At 45.9% G+C, this 23221-nt stretch overlaps 1 protein-coding gene and 1 long non-coding RNA gene across 7 annotated transcripts in view; one reads left to right on the top strand and one right to left on the bottom strand.

Moving 5' to 3' along the window:
* LOC103348271 (uncharacterized) overlaps nucleotides 1-4942 on the bottom strand; it is a 34310-nt gene extending 29368 nt beyond the window's left edge. The window contains exon 1 of one of the 3 annotated variants that reach the window (XR_516703.4): nucleotides 3895-4942. This is a non-coding gene — a long non-coding RNA (uncharacterized LOC103348271). Of the gene's footprint in view, nucleotides 1-2809; nucleotides 2947-3894 lie in introns of those variants that run through there. The other 2 variants (XR_016236723.1, XR_016236721.1) reach the window with 2 other exon arrangements.
* TRPM6 (transient receptor potential cation channel subfamily M member 6) overlaps nucleotides 1-23221 on the top strand; it is a 177741-nt gene that overhangs the window by 27902 nt on the left and 126618 nt on the right. Inside the window, exon 1 of one of the 4 annotated variants that reach the window (XM_051846594.3) lies at nucleotides 2930-3062. The exons of 2 other annotated variants lie outside the window; for them this stretch is intronic. In XM_051846594.3, the coding sequence (XP_051702554.3) occupies nucleotides 3048-3062 (15 nt within the window). In that variant the 5' untranslated portion in view covers nucleotides 2930-3047. Of the gene's footprint in view, nucleotides 1-2929; nucleotides 3063-3142; nucleotides 3627-23221 lie in introns of those variants that run through there. One more of the 4 variants, XM_051846587.3, reaches the window with a different exon arrangement.

The raw sequence follows: 23221 nt of genomic DNA on the forward strand, positions 1-23221 counted from the left end.
CCTTTTGCCATTGGTTCTCCCTCCAATGGCCGCCGTGGCCGGCGCGCTGCAGCCAGCGCACCACACTGATCCGAAGCCAGGAGCCAGGTACTTCTGGTCTCCCAAGGGGTGCAGGGCCCAAGTGCTTGGGCCCTGCAACCACGTGGGAGATCTGGAAGAAGCTCCTGGCTCCTGGCTTAGGATTGGCGCAGCTCTGGCCTTTGGGGCCAGTTGAAGAGTGAACCAGTGGATAGAAGACCTTTCTCTCTCTCTCTCTCTCTCTCTCTCTCTCTCTCTCTCCTTCTCTCTCTGTGTAACTCTGACTTTCAAATAAATAAATAAATTCTTTTTTTAAAATGATACGCTTTGAAACCAGATTATTAAAATGCTGTTAAGAAACCATCACTGGGATTTATGTACTGAAAATACAACCATGTTTCGTTTCTTTCTTTCTTTCTTTCTTTCTTTCTTTCTTTCTTTCTTTCTTTCTTTCTTTCTTTCTTTCTTTCTTTCTTTCTGACAGTGAAAGAAAGAGAGAGAGAGAAAGGTCTTTCTTTTCTGTTGGTTCACCCCCAAATGGCCGCTACGGTGCTTCCTCCTGGTCTCCCTTGAAGGTGCAGGGGCCCAAGCACTTGGGCCATCCTCCACTACCTTCCTGGGCCACAGCAGAGAGCTGGACTGGAAGAGGAGCAACCGGGATTGGAACCCGGCACCCATATGGGATGCTGGCGCCACGGTGCCGGCCTTAGGTGACATTTTTTTTAAAGATTTATTTATTTCCTTGAAAGTCAGAGTTACACAGAGAGAGAAGGAAAGGCAGAGAGAGAGAGGTCTTCCATCCCCAAATGGGGATGTGGATGGTCTACTCCCCAAATGGCCACAACAGCCAGGGCTTGGCCAGGCTGAAGCCAAGAGCAAGTAGCTTCATCTATGTCTTCTGTGGGTGGCAGAGAGGCCATCTTTTACTACTTTCCCAGGTGCATTAGCTGGGAGCTGGATTGGAAGTGGACTAGCCAGGATTTGAACTGGGGCCTATGCGGGATGCTGGTACTGCAGGTAGTGTCTTAACCCGCTGTGTCACAGCACCAGCCCCAGTAATGGTTTCTTTTTTATTTTTAAAGAAACATGGTTGTTGGCCTGCGCTGCTGCTCACTTAGCTAATCCTCCGCCTGTGGCACTGGCACCCTGGGTTCTAATCATGGTTGGGGCGCCAGATTCTGTCCCGGTTGCTCCTCTTCCAGTCCAGACCAGGAGGAAGCACCTGGCTCCTGGCTTCGGATCAGCGCAGCGCTGTAGCGGCCATTGGGGGGTGAACCAATGGAAGGAAGACCTTTCTCTCTGTCTCTCTCACTGTCTAACTCCATCTGTCAAATAAATTAAAAAAAAAAAAAAGTCACATCCACTTTCTTGGCTAAAATATCAGTTCCCATTCTGCCATCCTTAGTTTGACCTTGAATGGTGGAGCAGTATCCTAAGACCATGTTAGGTCAGGAATTGAACCAGTGTCCACATGGCCCAGAAGCAGGCTTGAAAATCCAGAAAGCCAGGGTAAAACGTAGACAGAGAAGAAGAAAACATAAGGGGAAAGAATGGGAAGAGGAAGAAAGAGATATAGAGGCAACGAACGAATCAGCAAATAAAGCGCTGTTCACATTGCTGAACATCACCAGTGGTGCCCCAGGACCGTTTCACTTCTGATTGTTCATCCTCCTCAGGGGAACTCCTTCCAGACAGGACAATGTCCATTCATCTTTGTTTCCCCGTGTCCAGCATGATGCCTGACAAACAGTCTGTGTTTACTATGGCCTGAAGCAGACCATAGTAAAGTACTAATGAACATTTTAAATTTTAAATTCCATGGCTAGCCCTAGGCATAGGCATATTCAGAGCCAGAAGATTTTTATAGACAAGTTTTCATTGGACTGAGGTGCTTGTGAAAGATACAGACTCCTGTCCCCACTGTAGAAATTCTGATACAAGAGATCTGGGTGGAGTGGGTGAGGCCTGGGAATCTGTAGGTTCAACACCTGCCTCAACTGTTGCAGATACAGCTGGTGAACCAAAGGCAGCTTGTAAATTAGTACATCAGATGCCTTACACATTTGGAATTGCTTTGGCCATTTAGACGGTAAGTGTCCTGAAGCTGCATCTGAAAAGAACAGAGGACTACCCTGTCATGTAAATCTGTCAATGAGATGACGCTAGAAGATGTTTGTCACCAAGCTAGATCCCAAATCTTGGTATGTCTGGCAAGGCTCTGACAACTCCCAGTCCCTAAGGTTGTGAGAACTCCAACAGGGAAGATGTGTGGACACAAATCGAGAGGAACTTACTTGTCTTTTTGTTTGTTTGTTTGTTTTTAAGATTTATTTATTTATTTGAAAGTTAGAGTTACAGAGAGAAAAGGAGAGATCGAGCTTCCGTTGCTGGTTCACTCCCCCAGGCAGTTGCAACAGCCAGGGCTGGGCCAGGCTGAAGCCAGGAGCCAGGAGCTTCTTCCTGGTCTCCCACATGAGTAGCAGGGGACCAAGCACTTGGGCCATCCTATGCTGCTTTTCCCAGGTCATTAGCAGGGAGCTGGATCAAGAGTGTTGCAGTCGAAACACAAACCCACGCCCAAATGGGACGCCAGCATTGAAGGCGGCAGCTTTACCTGCACAGGCTTTTTCCCTCCTATTATTCCCACTGCATAGATAAGTAAACTGAGGCCCAGAGTGTGCTTACAACACGCCAGCAACTCCCAGGTGGTAACAGCAATGCTGTTGTTAGCTTAGATCACTGTTGTCCTCACTGACTCAACAGGACAATACAATACCATAAAAATACGCACGTGGTGGCAGTGAGCATCCTATTCCACTCCGGCTACCCTTCTTTGACCTGCGATTGGAGTCACACTCCTTTCCACCCAGGAGGTAGCTGAGGCCAAAAGGTATTGTGACAAATCCACACGGCTGTAAAAGGCAGCTCGTGGAGGTGGAGTCCAGATTCTCCGACTTCACCGTCAAAAGCTCAGGCGAGGCTTCGGTGGCAGGGCCCCGTGCAAACCCAGAACGAAAGCCCGGCCTGCCATGGAGCGCTTGCAGGTAAACTCCCGGCCCCCAGGCCGGTGGGACTCCCGAGCCTGAGGCGAGTCGCCGCCGGATCTGAGGCTGGTTGTGGGTGGGGCCCGGCGCACCAGTATCTAACTCGGATCTAGAATAGTTAGGATTTACGAAATACCAGCTTTCCCCCCCTCTAGTCTCCACCCGCAGATGATTATCACTCCGAGGTTTCTGACTTCCGCAGGGCACCCTACTAAAGGGCAAGACCCGGAGACCCCGTTCCCGGAGCTGGAATGGGGCCAGAGCGGAGGTGGAGTCAGAGCGGAAACCTAACGGGGGTCAGGGGTTCGGCTTGGGGTGGTGGGGAATCACCCCGGAGAGAAGGCAGCTCGGTGGCTCTGCCCCGGGCCGGAGGGAGAGGAGTGGCGACGAGAGAAGGCGCCCTTCTGAGCCACCCGGGTCACGGCCCGCGGGCGGGTCCCGGACGCAGACCAGCTGGGGTCGCGGCCTTTGGCGGCGGCGGCGGCGGCGGCGGGAGAAGAGCCCAGGCCGCCGTGCGGGTGCGCCTCGCACCGGAGACCCGGAGCGATGAGAGTGCAGGTGGAGGTAAATGCCGGCCCTGGGGCAGTCGGCGCCCTTGTCCAGCTCCGCGTCCCCCCGCGCTCGCTGCCTTGAGCCCCGTCCCGCGCACCCACGCGTCGCGGGGCACGAAGGGAAGTGTGCGGGCTTGGGGAGGGCGCGCGCCCCCGGCTGCCGGGAGCGGGCGGGCCGCGCCGGGGAGAGGAGTAGCTCGCTGAGGCAGGGGACGGGAGTGCAGAGCTGCCTGGCCTTGCCCCGTGCTAAGGCGGCCAAGCCTCGCGCGGCTGTCGCTTACCTGCCTTGGCAGGACTCGCAAACCTGGGTCTGAGTGAGTACGGCTGACGGAGCGCGGGGTGCCCAGGCCTAGCGCGGGAAGCTTGAGGAGTGAGAGCTCGCTTCCGCCTGCCCTGGTGGATAGGAGCGTGCAGGCTGGAGCCTGGCAGCCTGTTAGTATCCTAGCTCCATCACTGCTTATGCTCCTGAGCAAGTTACTTCACCTCTTTGCTTCGGCGGGAGAAACGGAATAATACTATTTATAATTGAGATTGGAACCCGGGTCAGTGCTTTAAAACGTTGAGAGCAAGGATGTTCCAGCACACACATGACTGTGATCATGTGTGGATGCCAAAGTGGGAAACGGGTTCTTAGATGTCGTATCCCCACTGCACAAATGTGGCTGTTTGATTTTGTCATCTGCTCTGCATTTTTCCATGCCTATAAAGCATGAGATATTTTGGCTTGATTGGCACCTGAACTTGACTGGAAGAGTCTGTTTGGCCTTTTCTTCTGTTTCTCACCGGGGGCTAGTGACATTTGGGATGCAGCTTATTATTTAGGTGTGTTTTTATACAAACGCATTTATGGTTCTGATTTGTGCATCTGTTTTTACATAAATGGAATGCTACCATATGCATTGATCTATAGTTTGAGTCACGTACCAATGATTCCTGTAGCTTATTCTATGTCAGTACACATTGATGCTTTCTGGAATCGAATGCTCAGACGAGCAGGAACAATCACGAGCATACACACAGCATTTTCTTGTGACCAGTCACTCTTCTAGAATCACTCAACCCATAGTTACTGAGTGCCAACTATGTTCTAAGCCCAGTTTCAGAAACTGAGAATATACAGTGAACAAAACTTTTATTTTTTGAGATACAGAGGGATGGTGAGCTGCTTCTTGAGAAAATTGGCTCAGCTTCAGTTTTAGTTTGATTTTCCTTTCCTACGTTACAAACATCATACAATCAAACCTCAGTCTCTCTTGGTGTAAAATCATAACCATTAAAAATTGAGCTCCATACTTTGTGTGTCAGTAGACCAACACAGCTGTGCCAAAGAGCTGTAGAGATAGATAAAATGTGATATATATAAATGTGATATATAAATAATTATAAATAATAAGTAAAAATATAAATGTTATATATTCAACTGCAAAAAGAAAATTGAATTCTGACACATACTACAAAATAGACTAACATTTATGACACCTCGCTAAATGAAATAAGCCAGTCACAAAAAGACAAATACTGTATGATTCCATTTATGAGGTATTTAAGGAAATCAGAGTCATTGGTGTTGCCAAGGTTCAAGAGTGGGAAATGGGGAGTTGTTTAATGGTTATAGAGTTTCAGTTTTGCAAGATGAAAAGGTTCTGGAAAATGATTGTGCAACAATGCTAATGTACTTAACACTGTGCACTTAAAAATGGTTAAGACAGGGCCAGCATTTGGCATAAGGATTAAAATGCTTTTGGGATGCCTGCTTCCCATATCAGACTGCCTGGATTGAAGTCCCAGTTCTACTCCTGATTCCAGCTTCTGGCTAATATACACCCTGACTGGCAGCAGATAATGGCTGAAGTGATTGGGTTCCTGCCACCCCCAAGAGGAGCTAGGTGGAATTCTGGGCTCTTGGATTTAGCTTTTCCAGCTCTGGCAACAGAGTGCCCCTGGAAACTTTTTTTGGCTTGACTTGGTACCTAGCATGCATTTTCTAAGCCTCCCTTGTTGGCGGCAGCCCAATACTGTTTTGATGAGTGTTGCATTTCCGTATCTCTGGGAAGAGGTTTCTCAGTTATTTAGAATAGATAAACTCCAAGACTACTTAAGAATGCCACAACCGATAAGGCAGTTGGAAGCAGTGAGAAGTAGTCATTTCATCTTGTCAGTACATCTTCAGTGGAAATGAAGACTTTGCCCAGGATAATGTACAGTGCTGCCCCCAGCTGCGGTGGTCACCCTGCATTGTCCCTGCTCCCTTGGGTTCACAGCCCTAATATAATGCAGATAGGTCCTCCGCCTCCTGCTGCCTCCAGATCTTCTCCAAACAGTCCAGAACCGGATGGCGGCCAGATAGCCCAGGATTCCAGCTGTGCTTTGTGTTTTGACTGGTGAGACTAACCTGGTGCACTTCATTGTTCTTTATTCTTCCACTACTCTCTCAACTCTGTGGTCATCACACAGAATTTCCTCCTAGGCAGACTCAAAGCCCAGTGGGATGAATAACTGGGCAACTGAAGTGCTCCCCTTGTTTGACTGATTTGAACTAGGAGATCTTTATAGATAGTCCATTCTGAGCAGAGCACATGGCCTGGGGCAGGAAACATTCCTGTTTGTCAGAAATTTGTGCTTTTTGTGGCAGGTGTGCTGGGTGACCTTGGAGGAAACACACTGTTTCTTGGGATCACTACCACCCTATGTGCAAATTTTTTAAGAAAAGATTTGTTTACTTATTTGAAAGGCAGAGTTAGAGAGACGCAGAGGCAGAGAGAGAGAGAGAGAAAGAGGTCTTCTATCTGCTGGTTCACTTTGCAAATGTCTGCAACAGCTGGAGCTTGGCTGATCTGAAGCCAGGAGCCAGGAGCAGGAGCTTCCTCCAGGTCTCCCACATGGGTGCAGGGGCCCAAGCACTTGGGCCATCTTCTACTGCTTTCCCAGGCCATAGCAGAGACCTGGATTGGAAGTGGAGCAGCCGGGACTTGAACCGGCACCCATATGGGGTGCAGGCACTGCAGATGACAGCTTTACTCACTATGACACAGCGCCAGCTCCCCTTATGTGCACATTTAACATTCTCCTTCATACTCCCTAGTGTTGGGGTGTACCTGTGTATGGGCCAGAAAGACGTGCACAAATTGCCCATGAAGACCAAAGAGAGTTCGGTCTTGGCAAAGCTTTTTTCTTGTGGTTAGGTCATAGAGTCTGAAAATCTTATGCTGTATTTGAAATGTATATCATGATCTTTCCTTTTTCACCTGTTGGGAATGAAAAAGAATCCAGATACTGGGAATTCTCTAGAATTATTCTAGAAAAATTCTCTAGAAATATTAGCAGGGGAAAAGAAGAGGATTGAAAGGAACTGAGTCAGAGAACATACTTTTATTGCTAGCTGTATGCCTTCCTGGCCTCATGAAAGTTATCTCAATTCCCTTATCTATAAGGAAAATGCCTCCATTTGCTGGCCTTCTCTTTCTAAGAACTGTAACTCTGCTGGCCTCAGTCCCAGGCAAGTGTGCCAGATTTCTTTTCTTCCATCTCCTCCCTTCTCTTCCTCTTTCCTCCTTTATTCTTTGTTAAAGAAAATATAGACAGACTCTCCCTCCCTCCTTCCTTCCTTTCTTTCCTTCCTCCCTCCCTCCCTCCTTCCCTCCCTCCCTTTCTTCCTTTCCTTCTTTCTGATTTATTTATTTGTTTGAAAGTCAGAGCCGCAGAGAAGGAGAGGCAGAGAGAAAGGGAGAGAGACGGAGAGAGAAATTGATCTTCCATCTGCTGGCTCACTCCCCAAATGGCTGCAACAGCCAGAGCTGGGCTGATCTAAAGCCAGGAGCCAGGAGCTTCTTCCAGGTCTCCCATGTGGATACAGGGACCTAAGGACCTGGACCATCTTCTGCTGCTTTCCCAGGCACATTAGCAGGGAGCTGGATTGGAAGAGGAACAGCCGGGTCTTGAACTGGTGCCCATATGGGATGCCGGCACTGCAGGCAGCAGCTTTATCTGTTAAGCCATGGCACTGGCCCCAGTCATTCTTTCTCTAATGGGATGTGTTTTAGTTTTTCAATTTTGCCAGTTGATTCAAAAGATTTTTAAAACCATATTTGAAAGAGTTATACAGAGAGAGGAGAAGTAGAGAGAGAGAGGTCTTCCATTCGATGGTTCATTTACTCCCCAATTGGCCACAATGGCCAGAGCTGTGCTGATCCGAAACCAGGAGCTTCTTCCGAATCTCCCACGTGAGTACAGGGGCCCAAGGACTTGAGCCATCTTCTACTGCTTTCCCAGGCCATAGCAGAGAGCTGGATCAGAAGTGGAGCAGCCGGGACTCCAACTGGCGCCCATATGGGATGCTGGCGCTTTAGGCCAGGGTGTTAACCTGCTGCGCTACAGCACCGGCCCTAAGTCCGTATCTTGTATCCATGGCTTGGGTTTGAGTCCTGGCTCTAATTCTGATCCAATTTCCTGCTATTGTGCACCTTGGGAGACAGTGGGTCTCTGCCACTCATGTGGGAGACCCGGATTGAGTTCCTGGCTCTTGGCTTCAACCTGGCCCAGCCCTGGCTGTTGTGGATATTTGGGAAATGAGCTAGTAGACAGAAAATCTCTCTCTGAGTTTCAAATTAAAAATAAATAAATAAATAATATTTTTTAAAATGTTTCAAAAAAAGTGTATGATGAACAAAACACATCTGATGTCTTATTTCTGCCTGTATGCTGTTATTTACTTATTTATATTGATTTTTTTCTACTGTGGGTTTTTTCTTTCTGTTTGTGCCCCCTCCCCTCCTTTTTGTGGAAAAGTTTAACAACTGTACTGAATTCACAAGTCATATAATTCACCCATTTGAAGTGTGAAATTCAATGGTTTTTAGTACGAGGTACTTCAAAATGTTTATGGAAGATGGAATTAAAAGATACATATATTTTGGTGCAGGGAAATTGAAATCCTTGCATATGGGAGCTCTTCAAAAAGTTCATGGAGGACCGGTGCCGCGGCCCACTGGGCTAATCCTCCGCCTAGCAGCGCTGGCACACCGGGTTCTAGTCCCGGTTGGGGCGCCAGATTCTGTCCCGGTTGCCCCTCTTCCAGTCCAGCTCTCTGCTATGGCCTGGGAGTGCAGTGGAGGATGGCCCAAGTACTTGGGCCCTGCACCCCATGGGAGACCAGGAGAAGTACCTGGCTCCTGCCATTGGATCAGCGCGGTGCACAGGCCGCAGCACACCGGCCGCGGCGGCCATTGGAGGGTGAACCAACGGCAAAGGAAGACCTTTCTCTCTGTCTCTCTCTCTCACTGTCCACTCTGCCTGTCAAAAAAAAATAAATAAATAAAAAACAAAAAGTTCATGGAAATATGTATTATGAAAAAGCTATGTGTAGATTTCAAACTTTTTTTGCTCCCAAATAAACTCATCTGTTAATTTCATTTTAAGATTTATTTATTTATTTGAAAGAGTTACACAGAGAGAGGAGAGGCAGAGAGCGAGAGAGAGAAAGAGAGCAAGAGATCTTCTATCTCGAACCGGCGCCCAAATGGGATGCCGGTGCGCTAGGCCAGGGCGTTAACCTGGTGTGCCGCAGCGCCAGCCCCTGTTAATTCCATTTTCCAAGAACTTTTTGAAATACCCTGATATATTCACAGAAGTGTGCACCCATCATCAGAGTCAATTTTTTTTTTTTTGACAGGCAGAGTGGACAGTGAGAGAGAGAGAGACAAAGGTCTTCCTTTTGCCGTTGGTTCACCCTCCAATGACCGTCACGGCCGGCGCACCACGCTGATCCGATGGCAGGAGCCAGGTGCTTCTCCTGGTCTCCCATGGGGTGCAGGGCCCAAGCACTTGGGCCATCCTCCACTGCACTCCCGGGCCACAGCAGAGAGCTGGCCTGGAAGAGGGGCAACCGGGAAAGAATCTGGTGCCCCGACCGGGACTAGAACCCAGTGTGCCAGTGCCGCAAGGCAGAGGATTAGCCTAGTGAGCCGCGGCGCCGGCCCATCAGAGTCAATTTAAAAACATTTATCATCCCCCCAATAAAGTCTACTTCTCTTAACTGTCATGACACTCTTATATTCAATTGCATGGATGCATCATAATTTACTTGCCCATTAATCAGTTGATGGATATTTGGGTTGTTTCTACTTTTTGGCTGTTAGGAATATTTGTGTACAAGTTTTCCTATGGACATGTTTTTGTTTCTCCTGACTGGCCAGCTAGGAGTGAAATTGCTGGGTGGTATGTAACTCTGTGTTTAACCTTTTGAGGAACTGCCCAGCTTTTTTCCAAAGCAGTTGTACCATTTTTTATTCCTACCAGCAATTTCTGATATTTCCAATTTCTCTTCCCCCTTTGCATTGTCTGACTTTTTTTTTAAATCTTAAACATCCTAATATGTTTAAAAGTATTCATCATTTTGATTTCCCTAATGTCTAATGATTCTGAGCATCTTTTCTTATGTGTATTGTCTATTTGTATATCTTCTTTGGAGAATTGTCTATTCAGATCCTTTGCATGGCACTTTATTAAGCTCTTGTGATTTGCTCTTGAAAAATATATGTATTCATGTCCACATCACAGTTGGCTCGTGACCCTTCCAATTTCTGTTTGGGTGTCAGTATTCCCACAAACCTGCTATGTGGCAGGGGTTTTCTGGGCATTTATGTGCTTGACTTCATTGATTACTATCTACCTAAGACTTCATAGGATTCCTGTAATGATCAGATATGTAGAAAAATGACTTGCAAACTCTAAAACACCATACTGCTTCAGGAATTGGTATTAGCACAAGTCTTGCAGATAAAGTGATGGTGAAGTGAAGGTGCTAACTGCTTGTACTCAAGTCAGACTGCCTATCCATTAATCCTTGTGTCACTTTTTTTTTTTTTTCCTGAGCAAATTATTCAACCTCTCTAGGACTCACTATCCTCATTCATCGTGTGGGGATAATAACTGGCTCCAGGTACTCCCTGGCTGATTGAGTTAAAGTGCTTCGCATTGGGCGGTGGGTCCATAGCGAGAGCTGTTAATGTTAATGACTTTGGGTTGGACTTTGAATATGAAAGCATCTTCCTTCTTTCTGGAGAAAGTAGACCTCCACTGATCTTTTAAAAGGTCAACAGGCTTTTGTACTTTGAATCCTGTAATCTGCAAAGGAGAGACAATTTTCCTCCTAGATGAATTTAGGTTCACAGAGTACTTCACAGATCCTTGACCTAAAACAGCTAATCTTTTCTAACCTTTGTCACCACTGTTAGTGTCTAATTTAGAGGGATTTTAAAATAAAACAAACTAAACCAAGCCTCATTCTCTGTTCTTATCTGAACTAAAGGAGCTTGGCCCTTCCATCAGGCAGTTTTGCTCTTTGACCGCAAGGTCAAACAAGTAGATATTGTTGGATTGAACTAGAGAGGAGAGCCCAAAGTCTCAACATTTAAAATCCTAGCTGGGGTTTTTAGGACAGCCTGAAGAAAGGGAAGCAAAGAGGGAATCATGAATTGGCATTAGGCTTCATAGATTGGATTTTTCATTCCTACATAGAAGAAAGAGTTAGCGCTTTTTTTTTTTAAGATTTATTTATTTTGAAAGAGTTACAGAGAGAGAGGAAGAGATAGATAGTGATAGAGAGACAGAAAGGGAGAAAGATCTTCCATCCACTGATTCACTCCCCAGGTGGCTGCAATGGCCAGGGTTGGGCCAGGTTAAAGCCAGGAGTCAGGAGCTTCAGTCCGACTCTCCTACATGGGTGCAGAAGCCCAAGGACTTGGGCCATCTGCTGCTTTCCCAGGTGCTGGAATTCAAACTAGTGGAGATGTGGGAATTCAAACCAGTGTACATATGGGATGCCAGCATTGCAGACAGTGGCTTAATCTATTACACTATAACACTGGCCCAAGAGGCAGCTTTTTTTTTTTTTTAAGATTTATTTATTTATTTGAAAGTCAGAGTTATGGAGAGGCACAGATAGAGAGACAGAGGTCTTGCATCCACTGGTTCATTTCCCCAGATGGCAGCAACGGTTGGAGCTGCGCCGATCCAAAGCCAGGAACCAGGAGCTTCTTCTGGGTCTCTCATGCAGGTGCAGGGGCCCAAGGACTTGGGCCATCTTCTGCTTTCACAGGCCATTAGCAGAGAGCTGGCTCGGAGTGGAGCAGCTGGGACTCGAAGCGGCGCCCATATGGGATGCTGGCGCTGCAGGCGGCACCTTTACCCACTATGCCACAGTGCTGGCCCCTTTAAATGATTTTTAAAATTATTTATTTTGAGACCGAGCATTACAGACAGAGGGAGAGACAGAGAGAAAGGTCTTCCATCCTCTCGTTAACTCCTCAAATGGCTGCAACTACCAGAGCTGGGCTGAACCAAAGCCAGGAGCCAGGAGCTTCCTCCAGGTCTCCCACATGGGTGCAGGGGCCCAAGCACTTGGGCCATCTTCCACTGCTTTCGCAGGCCATAGCCAAGAGCTGGATCAGAAGAGGAACAGCCGGGTCTTGAACTGGTGCCCAGATGGGATGCCGACACTGCAGGCAGAGGCTTAGCCTACTATGCCACAGCGTCAGCTTATTTATTTATTTGAAAGGCAGAGTTAGAGGGAGACTCACACACACACACGGAGAGAGAGAGATCGAGAGAGAGAGAGAGAGAGATCTTTCATCTGCTGGTTCACTCTCCAGATGTCTACAAGAGGCAGGGCTGTGGTGGGCCAAAACCAGGAACTAGGAGCGTCTTCCAGGTCTCCCACGTGGGTGCAGGGGCCCAGCACTTGGGCCATGTTCCACTGCTCTGAAGGAAAGCCTTCTTGGGAAGCACTCTTATCTTAGAAACATTTTAAATAGAAACTGCGTCTTGTTGGAATGGCAGGCACTTGGGGTTAGCAAATATCCAGCTAAGAGCAGGGCTGATAGATGAAGGACCAGAAACCATGCACCTAGAGAGGGCCCTTCAAGGTCTGCTCAGAGCCTGTGCTGTTGGTGGCAAGGTGTGCCCTTTCATTCAGTGGGAGGGAAGATCTGCTGTGAAGGCCCATGGAGGAGAACACTGGGGCTCCAGTATGGTACCACTTTTGTTCTCTGACCTACGGATAATGATTTGTGGGTTTTTAAAAATTGTTTTATTTTTTTACGGCCTAGGTTGCATCTGGAGGTGGATAAGGTCAAGTATTCCTCTTTATAATGCAATCACCAAATGTTATGAGCATTTGAGTGACACATACTTAAGAAAAGCTTTTTTTTTTTTTGTTTAGTTCCTCCTATAATTGCCTTCTGGAGTCATTTCAAGGTCTCTTCCTTATGGATAGAAAATAATTCTTCTCATCTTATAATATCAGAGGAAATTAAATACAGAAGAAACTTCGTAATAATCAGAACCCAGAGGAAAAGGAAACCCGCTCTGTGGTCTGGTTCATCAGTGCCTTGGAGAGAGGCACTGTGTGTAGCTGTGCTCCCCTTTCCTTCCTGAACTGCAGTGAAGGGACACTCAGTCTCTAAACAACAGCGCTGGGGCTTGGACTGTCAAGTGCTGCAGCAAGAAACAGAATGGGGGCATTTTAGCCCAGGGTACGATGTTTTTGTCTGCCAAGTTCCATTGCTCACAGGATTGTTGGTATCCCACTGACAGGTGGCTGAGTCTCAACTTCCTGGCCCACTCTCATTCTATGAAAACAGCTTGTTTTCCTCCTAGGGTTGTAATGGAATTAGCTATTCAGGATGCGATTTTTTTCTGAATGAGAAATTGGTTTGGAGCAAATCTTTACATTATGATAAAAAACCTCTAAGATTTTCAAAATTTTTTAAATTAATGGCTCAAACATTTTTTCTTTAAATTAAAAATGTTAAGGTTATGGGGAGGTTGTTTAGCATAATGGTTAGGATGCCACTTGAGATGCCTTCATTTTATATTGGAATTCCTGAGTTCAAGTCCTGGCTCTAGTTCTGTTACCAGTTTCCTGTTAATATGTATCCTGGGAGGCAGCACGTGGAGGCAGCTCAAGTAGTTGAGTCCATGCTACCAATGTGGGAGAACCAAATTGAGTTTCAGGTTTCTTGCTTCAGCCTTGTCCAGCCCTGGCTATTGTGGACATCTGGAGAGTGGACCAGTGGATAGAAGATCTCTCTGTGTCTCTACCTTTCAAATAAAATGAAAATTAAAAAAAAATTTAACTTAAAGATTGAAATAAAAGTATCAGTTTTTAATTTTTTTAAAATTTATTTATTTATTTGCGGGGCTGGTGCTGTGGCGCAGCGGGTTAATGCTCTGGCCTGAAGCGACGGCATCCCATATGTGCACCGGTTTGAGACCCGGCCGCTCCACTTCCGATCCAGCTCTCTACTGTGGCCTGGGATAGCAGTGGAGGATGGCCCAAGTCCTTGGGCCCCTGCACCCACATGGGAGACCTGGAGGAAGCTCCTGGCTCCTGGCTTTGGATCGGTGCAGCTCCGACTGTTGCGGCCATCTGGGTAGTGAACCATTGGATGGAAGACCTCTCTCTCTCTCTGCCTCTCCTCTCTCTGTGGAACTCTGATTTTCAAATAAATAAATAAATAAATCTTTTTTTAAAAAAAGAAACATTTATTTATTTGCAAGTCAGAGTTCCACAGAGAGAGGAGAGGCAAAGAGAGAGAGAGAGAGAGAGAGGTCTTTCATCCGATGGTTCACTCCCCAATTGGCTGCAACAGCTGGAACTGTGCAGATCTGAAGCCAGGAGCCAGGAGCTTCTTCCAGGTCTCCCACGTGGGTGCAGGGGCCCAGGGATTTGGGCCATCTTCTGCTTTCCCAGGCCATAGCAGAGAGCTGGATCAGAAGTGGAGCAGCTGGGTCTCAAACCAGCGCCCATATGGGATGCCCGTGCGTTAGGCCAGGGTGTTAACCCGCTGCGCCACAGTGCCAGCCCCTAAATTTTGAATTAAAATAAAACTAAAGTATTAAGATAAAAACCTTAAGATCAAAGATAAAGGCAGAGAGCATTATTAAGTGACAATGGGTAGAAATATCTTGGAAAAACAATCTCACAAAATATCCTATGTAATAAAGTTTTTGATACCTTCAGAGAAAACTCTTGGCCAGATATATCTAGGGGAACAATAAATAGTTGATCTTAGGGCGGCATTGTGGTATAGTGGGTTAATCAGCTGCCATGCATACCGGCATCCCATACGATGCCGGTTTGAGATCTGACTTCTCCACTTGTGATCCAGGTCTCTGCTAATGCATCTGGGAGAGCAGTGGAGGATGGCCCAAGTGCTTGGCTGCAGCGCCCATGTAGGAGACCTGGAAGAAGCTCTGGGCTTCTGGTTTTCACCTGGTTCAGCCCCAGCCTTTATGACCATTTGGCGAGTGAACCAATGGATGGAAGCTCTCTCTCTCACCCTCCTTCCCTCCCTCCCTGTCTCTCCTTTCCTCTCTCTAACTCTGCCTCTCAAATAAATAAAAATGAATCTTTAAAAAATAGATTAAAAATATCTCTTCTGGAGTTAGAATATTTGTATATGCTTATCAAATATTTATGGTCACAAAACATTTTCTTTTTCTCTCATGGAATGCTTTTGTTTTTTGGGCTATGTTTTAGCAAACACTGGTGAAATGCTTACACATGTGTCCAAGTAGGCTCTGGGGACACTGTAGTGTTTTCAGAGGCATGGTGTATGGTAGGTCTAAACAGCCATGACAGTGCAGTGCAGTGGAGCTCAGCGCATGTGAAAGGGGAAGTTGATTCACATTTGAGAGTTTCCAGAAACACTTTCCAGAAGCCATGAGATCTAAATTGGTGGAGAAAGGAAGAAGTAGAGCGTGTCCGGGGCTGAAGAAACAGCATGTAGACAATACTTGGAGGTGAATTCAGAGACTTCAAAGTAGTTCATTAAATGTGGAAAGTAGAGATTGAGATAAGGAGGGAGAAGAGGTGAGGCAGGAGAGGGAGCAGTCAAGGTGTGTCATGTGGTGGATTGTGAACCTTGTAAAGGGCTTCTAAGCTTTGTCCTAGAGACAGTGGAAAACCACTGGCAGGTTTTAGGGGAGAATGACTGTTCACTTATTCATTTCAAGATGATTATTGACTTTAACAGAGAAGAAATAATTGGAGGTAGAATGACCAGGAAGGCAATCTAGGCAAGAGGTTATAGTGACTTGTGTTGACATTAAATAAAGTAGAGGCATTGTAGATGCAGAGAATTGAGCAGATGCAAGAGATGTTTCAGAGGTGGAATCAGAAGGTCTTCATGGTTCTTGGAAGGGAAAGTGAGGATTGAAGGAAATCGAGAAGAACGCCTTTGGGGCTGGCATTGTGGCACAGTGGGTTAAGCTGCAGCTTTTGGCGCCAGGAGTGCTGATTCAAGTCCTGGCTGCTCTGCTTCTGGTCCAGTTTCTTGCTGATATGCCTAGGAAGGCAGTGGATGGTGGCCCAAGTACCTGGGCTCCTACCACCTATGTGGGAGACCAAGATGGAATTCCTGGATCCTTGCTTTGGCTTAGTCCAGCCCTGGTTGTTGGCAGCCATTTGAGCGATAAACCAGTGGATGGAAGGCCCCTCTCTGTCTCTTCCTATCTTTCTGTTGCTCTGCCTTTTAAATTAATTATTTAATCAATCTAAAAAGATTATGCCCTGGATTCTAACTTGTATACTTGGTACTTGTCGAGAGCACTTAGGGAATACAGCAGTAGTAGTAGCAGATTTTAGTGGTGGAAATGAGAGGTTAAATTTTCAGTAACGCTCTGTTCCTTTTACTTTATTTTTTAAAAAGATCTATTTATTTGTTTATTTGAAAGCCAGAGTAACAGAGAGAGACACAGAGAGAACATCCATCTGCTGGTTCACTCCCCAAATGGCTGGAACAGCCGGGTCTGGGGCAGACCAAAGCCAGGAGCCAGGAATTCCATCCTGGTCTCCCATGTAGGTGGCAGAGCCCAAGGACTTCAGCCATTTTCTGCGGCCTTCCCAGGCACATTAGCAGGAAGCTGGATTGGAAGCAGAGCAGCCAGGACTCAAACCGGCTTTCAGATGTGGCATGCTGATGTCGCAAGCACTGGCTTAACACATTGACCATAGTGATGGTTTCTCTTGTTCCTTTCTCAGTACAATGAGGTAAACAGGTTAGATTTTTATATATCCAGTAAGTTGAGCTGCAAATGAGCAGACTGTTCTTAGTCAAGGGGCAATAAAAAATCATGAATCCTTGTCCTAACTTGTCCGCTCCTTTCTCTGCTATGACCTACTGCTTCTCCAACTAGGCATGATTTCTGTAAAACATAATCAGAAAACCAGAGAACTTTTGACTAAAATCTTTGGGGTAAAGTTTTCTAGTCTTCAGTTGTCTTTGTTGCTGTTCTGTATTGTTGTATTTTCAAAGTTCTGCTGCAGATAGTTTTAAGCATTAGAATGTGAACTCCATGCAGATGCATAGTTTGGCTTGGTCCTCTGGAAATAATGCTTTTTGATGGTTTGTTTCATTATGTTTTTAAAGTGGAGGAGTTTGGTCACCTCAAAAACCTTTTGGAAGGAAGTTGGTATAAATAATAAAACATACTGTTGCTCTCTGAAACAAAATGTATTATATTCAATGTATTCTTTAATGCTTACAAGTTGCTAGTAACTCATTTTTTGCTTATAACTCAGTACACAAAAAGAGCTATGTGGCAATATCTGCATTTAGAAATTTCTGTTACCACGTTGCTTTTTTTTTTTTTTTTTTTTTTTTTTTTTTTGACAGAGTGGATAGTGAGAGAGAGAGAGAGAAAGGTCTTCCTTTTTGCTGTTGGTTCACCCTCCAATGGCCGCCACGGCCGGTGCGCTGTGGCCGGCACACCGCGCTGATCCGAAGGCAGGAGCCAGGTGCTTCTCCTGGTCTCCCATGCGGGTGCAGGGCCCTAGCACTTAGGCCATCCTCCACTGCCTTCTCGGGCCACAGCAGAGAGCTGGCCTGGAAGAGGGGCAACTGGGACAGAATCTGGCGCCCCGACCGGGACTAGAACCCGGTGTGCCGGCGCCTCTAGGTGGAGGATTAGCCTAGTGAGCTGCGGCACCAGCCACCACGTGTTTTTATTATATGTTTCCATGTGCATGAAAACTATGCTGTATGTATGTTGCATAATATGAAGAACACAGAAATGTGTTTACATGAGTAGGTGATTTGGTTAAATAAACCATGGAACCTACATATGGAGGAATACTAGCCAGTCCCCCAAAGAAGGAAGCCACCCTATATGTACAGTTATGAGAGTACCTCAAAAAGTTCATGGAAAAATGAGTTAAAAGTTTAGGGGCTGTTACTGTGGCATAACAGGTAAAGCTACCGCCTGCAGTGCCGGCATCCCACATGGGCACTGGTTTGAGTCTAGGTTGCCCCACTTCTGATCCAGCTCTCTGTTATGGCCTGGAAAAGCAGTAGAAGATGGCTCAAGTCCTTGGACCCCTGTGCCCATGTGAGAAACCCAGAAGAAGCTAATGGCTCCTGGCTTTGGATCGACACAGCTCTGGCTGTTGCGGCCATTTGGGGAGTGAACCAGTGGATGGGAGATTTCTCTATTTCTCTTTGCCTCTGCCTCTCTGTAACTCTGACTTTCAAATAAAAGAAATAAATCTTAAAAAAAAAAAAGTTTAGTTGAAAAAAAAAGTTTAGTTTAGCATGAAAATGCTAATTTTATTTGATCACACATTGAGTACAGCAATCAAATTATCACATTCTACCCATGAATGTGTACAATTAAAATACTAATTGTGTACAATTAAAATACTAATACTAATACTAATAAAGATAACTTTTTTAGATGTAAAAAACTTTTGAAATCCATATTTTGGATAATCCATTTTTGATAAGCTTCTTTTTTAAAGATTTATTTTATTTATTGGAAAGACAGAGTTATAGAGAGAGGTAGAGACAGAGAGAGAGGTCTTCCACCTGATGGTTCGCTCCCTAGATGGCCCAACTGCTGGGGCTGTGCTGATCTGAAGCCAGGAGCCAGGAGCTTCTTCCAGGTCTCCCATGTGGGTGCAGGGACTCAAGGATTTGGGCCATCTTCTACTGCTTTCCCAGGCCATAGCAGAGAGCTCGATCGGAAGTGGAGCAGCCGGGACTAGAACCGACACCCATATGGGATGCCGGTGCTTCAGGCCAGGGCATTAACCCACTGCACCACAGTGCCGGCCCCTTGATAAGCTTTTTGAAGACCTCCTGTATGTGAGCCTATCTATATCATTAATAAACAAGAAATAAAAACCAAAGTATATAAAAGTACCTGTAATACAAGGATGCCTGTATTTTTGTAATTTTTATATGTTCTTATAAATGCATAGAATATCTTTGGAAAAATACACAACAAACTATAAGGGAGGTTAGCTTTTTTTAAATATTTATTTATTTATTTGAAAATCATAGTTACACAGAGAAGGAAAAGCAGAAAGAGAGGTCTTCCATCCGCTGGTTCACTCCCCAGATGACTGCAACGGCCAGAGCTGTGTTGATCCAAAGCCAGGAGCCAGGAGCTTCTTCCAGGTCTTCCACACGGGCCTGCTACTGCTTTTCCAGGCCATAGCAGAGAGCTGGATCAGAAGTGGAACAGCTGGGACTTGAACCAGTGTCCATATGGGATGCTGGCACTGTAGGCCGCAGCTTTACAGCGCTGGCCCTGGGAAGTTAGCTTTTGAAGAGGGAAATTGGATGGCTGGGGTACAGGGATGGGAAGCAGATTTAAATTTTCCCTGAACCATTTGCAACAATATCATTTAAAAGTATTGCCAGGATCTGGTTTAGCATGTTCGATGAGATAGATGGCTTAGAATATAAGAACTAAGGATAGCATTAGAACAATTATAATATTGTAACCATCTATTTTATTCTGTTTTGCTATGTGGCAGTTATGCAACAGAGTTCTAGAGGGTTTACTTGAAATGATTCTAATTATTATTTAAAAAAAATGGAAATAGAGTACCTATTTCCAGGTGTAGTTCAAGGAATGCTCATGAAAATTTATAGCTGGACAGTTGGAAATTAACCGTCTCTGGGATCACTCACCCAGAGAGAATGAGATTTTTCCAGTTTACCTAATAGAAATTACCTGTAGGCTAGAGGAGAAAAAATTTTGTCTTGTTCTTTCTCCTTCCCTCTTCCTTTCATTATAGCTTGCCCGGATTTCATCAATGCCCAGTGATCCCCAATTACAGTGATTCTTATTCTTTACCCTAAATTCCTATTCTCTTAGTGTGTCTTCAGACACACATGTTCTGAGGTATATACTTTTAGGTAAACTTCCTAGGGAAACTCCTGGAATATTGTGTTGCAGGAATATTGTATTCCTCAATGAGATACTCCTGGGGTTCCCCATCTATCTTAAATTTGGTAGATATCTCATTGAGAGAGCATTTTCTATTCTCTGTGATCCATAGAACATACTTTGGACAATGTACGGTGTCATGCCACTGTACTGTGAAGTGCTGGTAATAAACAGGGGGGCTATGACTACCTGAACATATCTCCTGCTTTTCTTTCTCTCTCTAAGCAAGATAGGCGCAAGGGAATGCTGAAGTCAGCAACTTTCTTAGCTAAATGGGCTGTGATTTTCTGTAGAAGGTGGATAATAAATAGGGTCTTGGGCAGAATTACCAAGGAGAAGTTTTTTCATCCACTCCTTGTCTCCATCAGAAGAGGCATCAGTTTCTAAAAGTCGGAGCCCTCCTTCTTGACTGTACCATTTCCTTCCACTCCAAACCACCTAAACATCTCAGCATGATCTTTAGAGTAATTTTCTTTCTCTCTTGCATTGCCATTCTTGCTTTTCATTGACTTCTCATTTGTCTTGATTTTCTCAACAGGAAGTCAACTTTCTTTCATCCTTGCCTATGAACATAGTAAAAGAAAAAACCTTTTGTTGGTATTAACTAGAACCTGCTCTTTCTCTGTAAAGAGGGAATAATTACTTTATTAGTCACACAGTTGTGAATGTTATCTTACTTAAAGGACATATGCCTTTGGCATATATAAAAGCTAAATAAATGTTAGCTTTTGCCTTTTTTTTTTTTTTTTTTTTTTGACAGGCAAGAGTGGACAGAGAGAGAAAGAGAGAGAGAAAGGTCTTCCTTTGCCGTTGGTTCAGCCTCAATGGCCACTGCGGCCGGCGTGCTGCGGCCGGCACGCTGCACTGATCCGAAGCCAGGAGCCAGGAGCCAGGAGCCAGGAGCCAGGAGCCAGGAGCCAGGTGCTTCTCCTGGTCTCCCATGCGGGTGCAGGGCCCAAGGACCTGGGCCATCCTCCACTGCACTCCCGAGCCAGAGAAGAGAGCTGGCCTGGAAGAGGAGCAACCGGGACAGAATCTGGCGCCCCAACCGGGACTAGAACCCAGTGTGCCGGTGCCGCAAGGCGGAGGATTAGCCTAGTGAGCCGCGGCGCCGGCTTCCTTACAGTGTTAAACATGTCTTTTTTTTCCTTTGAAATTTCCTGCTTTTGTACTGATTCAAACGTTCTCATTAAGAAGAGAAGCCATCTCCCTTTCTTAATTCAGGAATCATGTCATCATCCTAGTTAGTAACTGTGCTCTCTGTTCCCTAGACTCTTGTCAGTATCCTTAAGCTTAGATATTTGCAAAAGTTGTTTGTTTTTGATTTGCAGATTTCGACTGCAAAGGGTATGAATTATCAATATGTTATAGGGCTTAGGAAGCTGCACTTCAATTTTTTTCAATTTATTCATTTTCATTTTATTGGAAAGACAGACAGAAGACACACACACACACATACACATGCACACAGATCTTCTATCCAGTGGTTTACTCTCCAAATGCCCACAACACCCATGGCTGGGCCATGCCAAAGCAGGGAGATCAGATCTCAATCTGGATCTCCCATATGGGTGACAGGGACCCTCATACTTGAACTGCCACTGCTGCCTCCAAGAGTGAGCATTAGCAGATAGCTGGAATGAGGAGTGGGGCCAGAACTTGAATCCAGCCACTCTGATTGGGAAGTAGGCATCTCATGCACCAGTTGCCTGCCACAGTGATCTTGTGGCTTATTTTTTTTTTTAAGATTTATTTATTTATTTGAAAGTTCGAGTTACATAGAGATGGAGAGGCAGAGAGAGAGAGAGAGGCCTTCCATCCCCTGGTTCACTCCTCAATTGGCCGAAACGGCTGGAGCTGCACCCTTACGAAGCCAGGAGCCAGGAGCTTCCTCTGGGTCTCCCACATGGGTACAGGGGTCCAAGGACTTGGGCCATCTTCTACTGCTTTCCCAGGCCACAGCAGAGAGCTGGATCGGAGGTGGAGCAGCCAGGACTAGAACCGGCACCCATATGGGATGCTGGCACTGCAGGTGGCGGCTTTACCCGCTACACCACAGCGTGGTCCCAACCCTGTGGCTTTTATCATGACTTTAATATGGGTGTCTTCTGAATTCCCCCAGGCCCAAATCTCTGCTTGTAAACTCCATGGGATTCCATTTCCACCTCTCAGAAGCTTTGTTATCTTTCAAGGACTTACCTAAATTCTCTTTCTTCCAGAAGACTTATCAAGTGTCCGCAGGCAGAAGAGATTTCTCCTTCTACAGAGTTCTGGGGCCTTCCTTTCTGCCATTTGTGTATGACTCACTCCCTTACTTTGTATCTCTTAGTAAACATAAGTGTTTCCCCCCACCTTTTTTTTTTTTTTTTTTTTAAGATTTATTTGCTTATTTGCAAGGCAGAGTTACAGAAAGGCGGAGGCAGAGAGAGAGGTCTTCCATCTGCTGGTTCACTCCCCAGATGGCTGCAACAGCCGGAGCTGAGCTGTTCTGAAGCCAGGAGCCAGGAGCTTCCTCTGGGTCACCCATGCGGGTGCAGAGGCACAAGGACTTGGGCCATCTTCTAATGCTTTCCCAGGCCATAGCAGAGAGCTGGATTGGAAGTGGAGCAACCGGAACTTGAATTGGTGTCCAAATGGATGCCGGCACCGCAGGCAGTGGGTTTACCCACTATGCCACAGCGCTGGTCCCAAGTGTTTCCCTTTTGTTGTTGGTATTTGGGATACTGTTCTATTCACTAGAATAATATGAGTTGCCAAATATGCTTTTTAAATTATTATTATTTTTTATTTATTTGACAGATAGAGTTATAGACAGTGAGAGACAGAGAGAAAGGTCTTTCTTCTGTTGGTCCACCCCCCAAATGGCCACCACGGCCGGCGCTGCACTGATCTGAAGCCAGGAGCCAGGTGCTTCTTCCTGGTCTCCCATTCGAGTGCAGGCACCCAAGCACTTGGACCATCTTCCACTGCCTTCCTGGGCCACAGCAGAGAGCTGGACTGGAAGAAGAGCAGATGGGACTAGAACCCGGCACCCATATGGGATGCTGGCACCGCAGGCGGAGGATTAACCAAGTGAGCCACTGTGCTGGTCCCAGCCAAATATGCTTTTCATGAACGAATAAAGCTATTATTCTTAGAGTTATCAACATTTTAAATGGAGAATGGGTGAACCTGCAGAGTATATCTTGCCTATGTTGGTTCCACACTCCACAAGCTTTCCAAGGTCTTTGGAAGGTCATTTTAATGACATCTTTGGGAGGGTGAGTGTGGTAGACACTGGCTTTCTTTAAATATTAAACAAAAGCACTTAATGTAACAAATTCAGTACAGAAGAAATATGAGACTCTAGCTGTCATAAGCCAGGTGTGAAAT

The sequence above is a fragment of the Oryctolagus cuniculus genome, chromosome 1, assembly GCF_051225735.1.
Source record: "Oryctolagus cuniculus isolate XC-2025 breed Fujian yellow rabbit chromosome 1, ASM5122573v1, whole genome shotgun sequence".
Lineage (NCBI taxonomy): Eukaryota > Metazoa > Chordata > Mammalia > Lagomorpha > Leporidae > Oryctolagus > Oryctolagus cuniculus.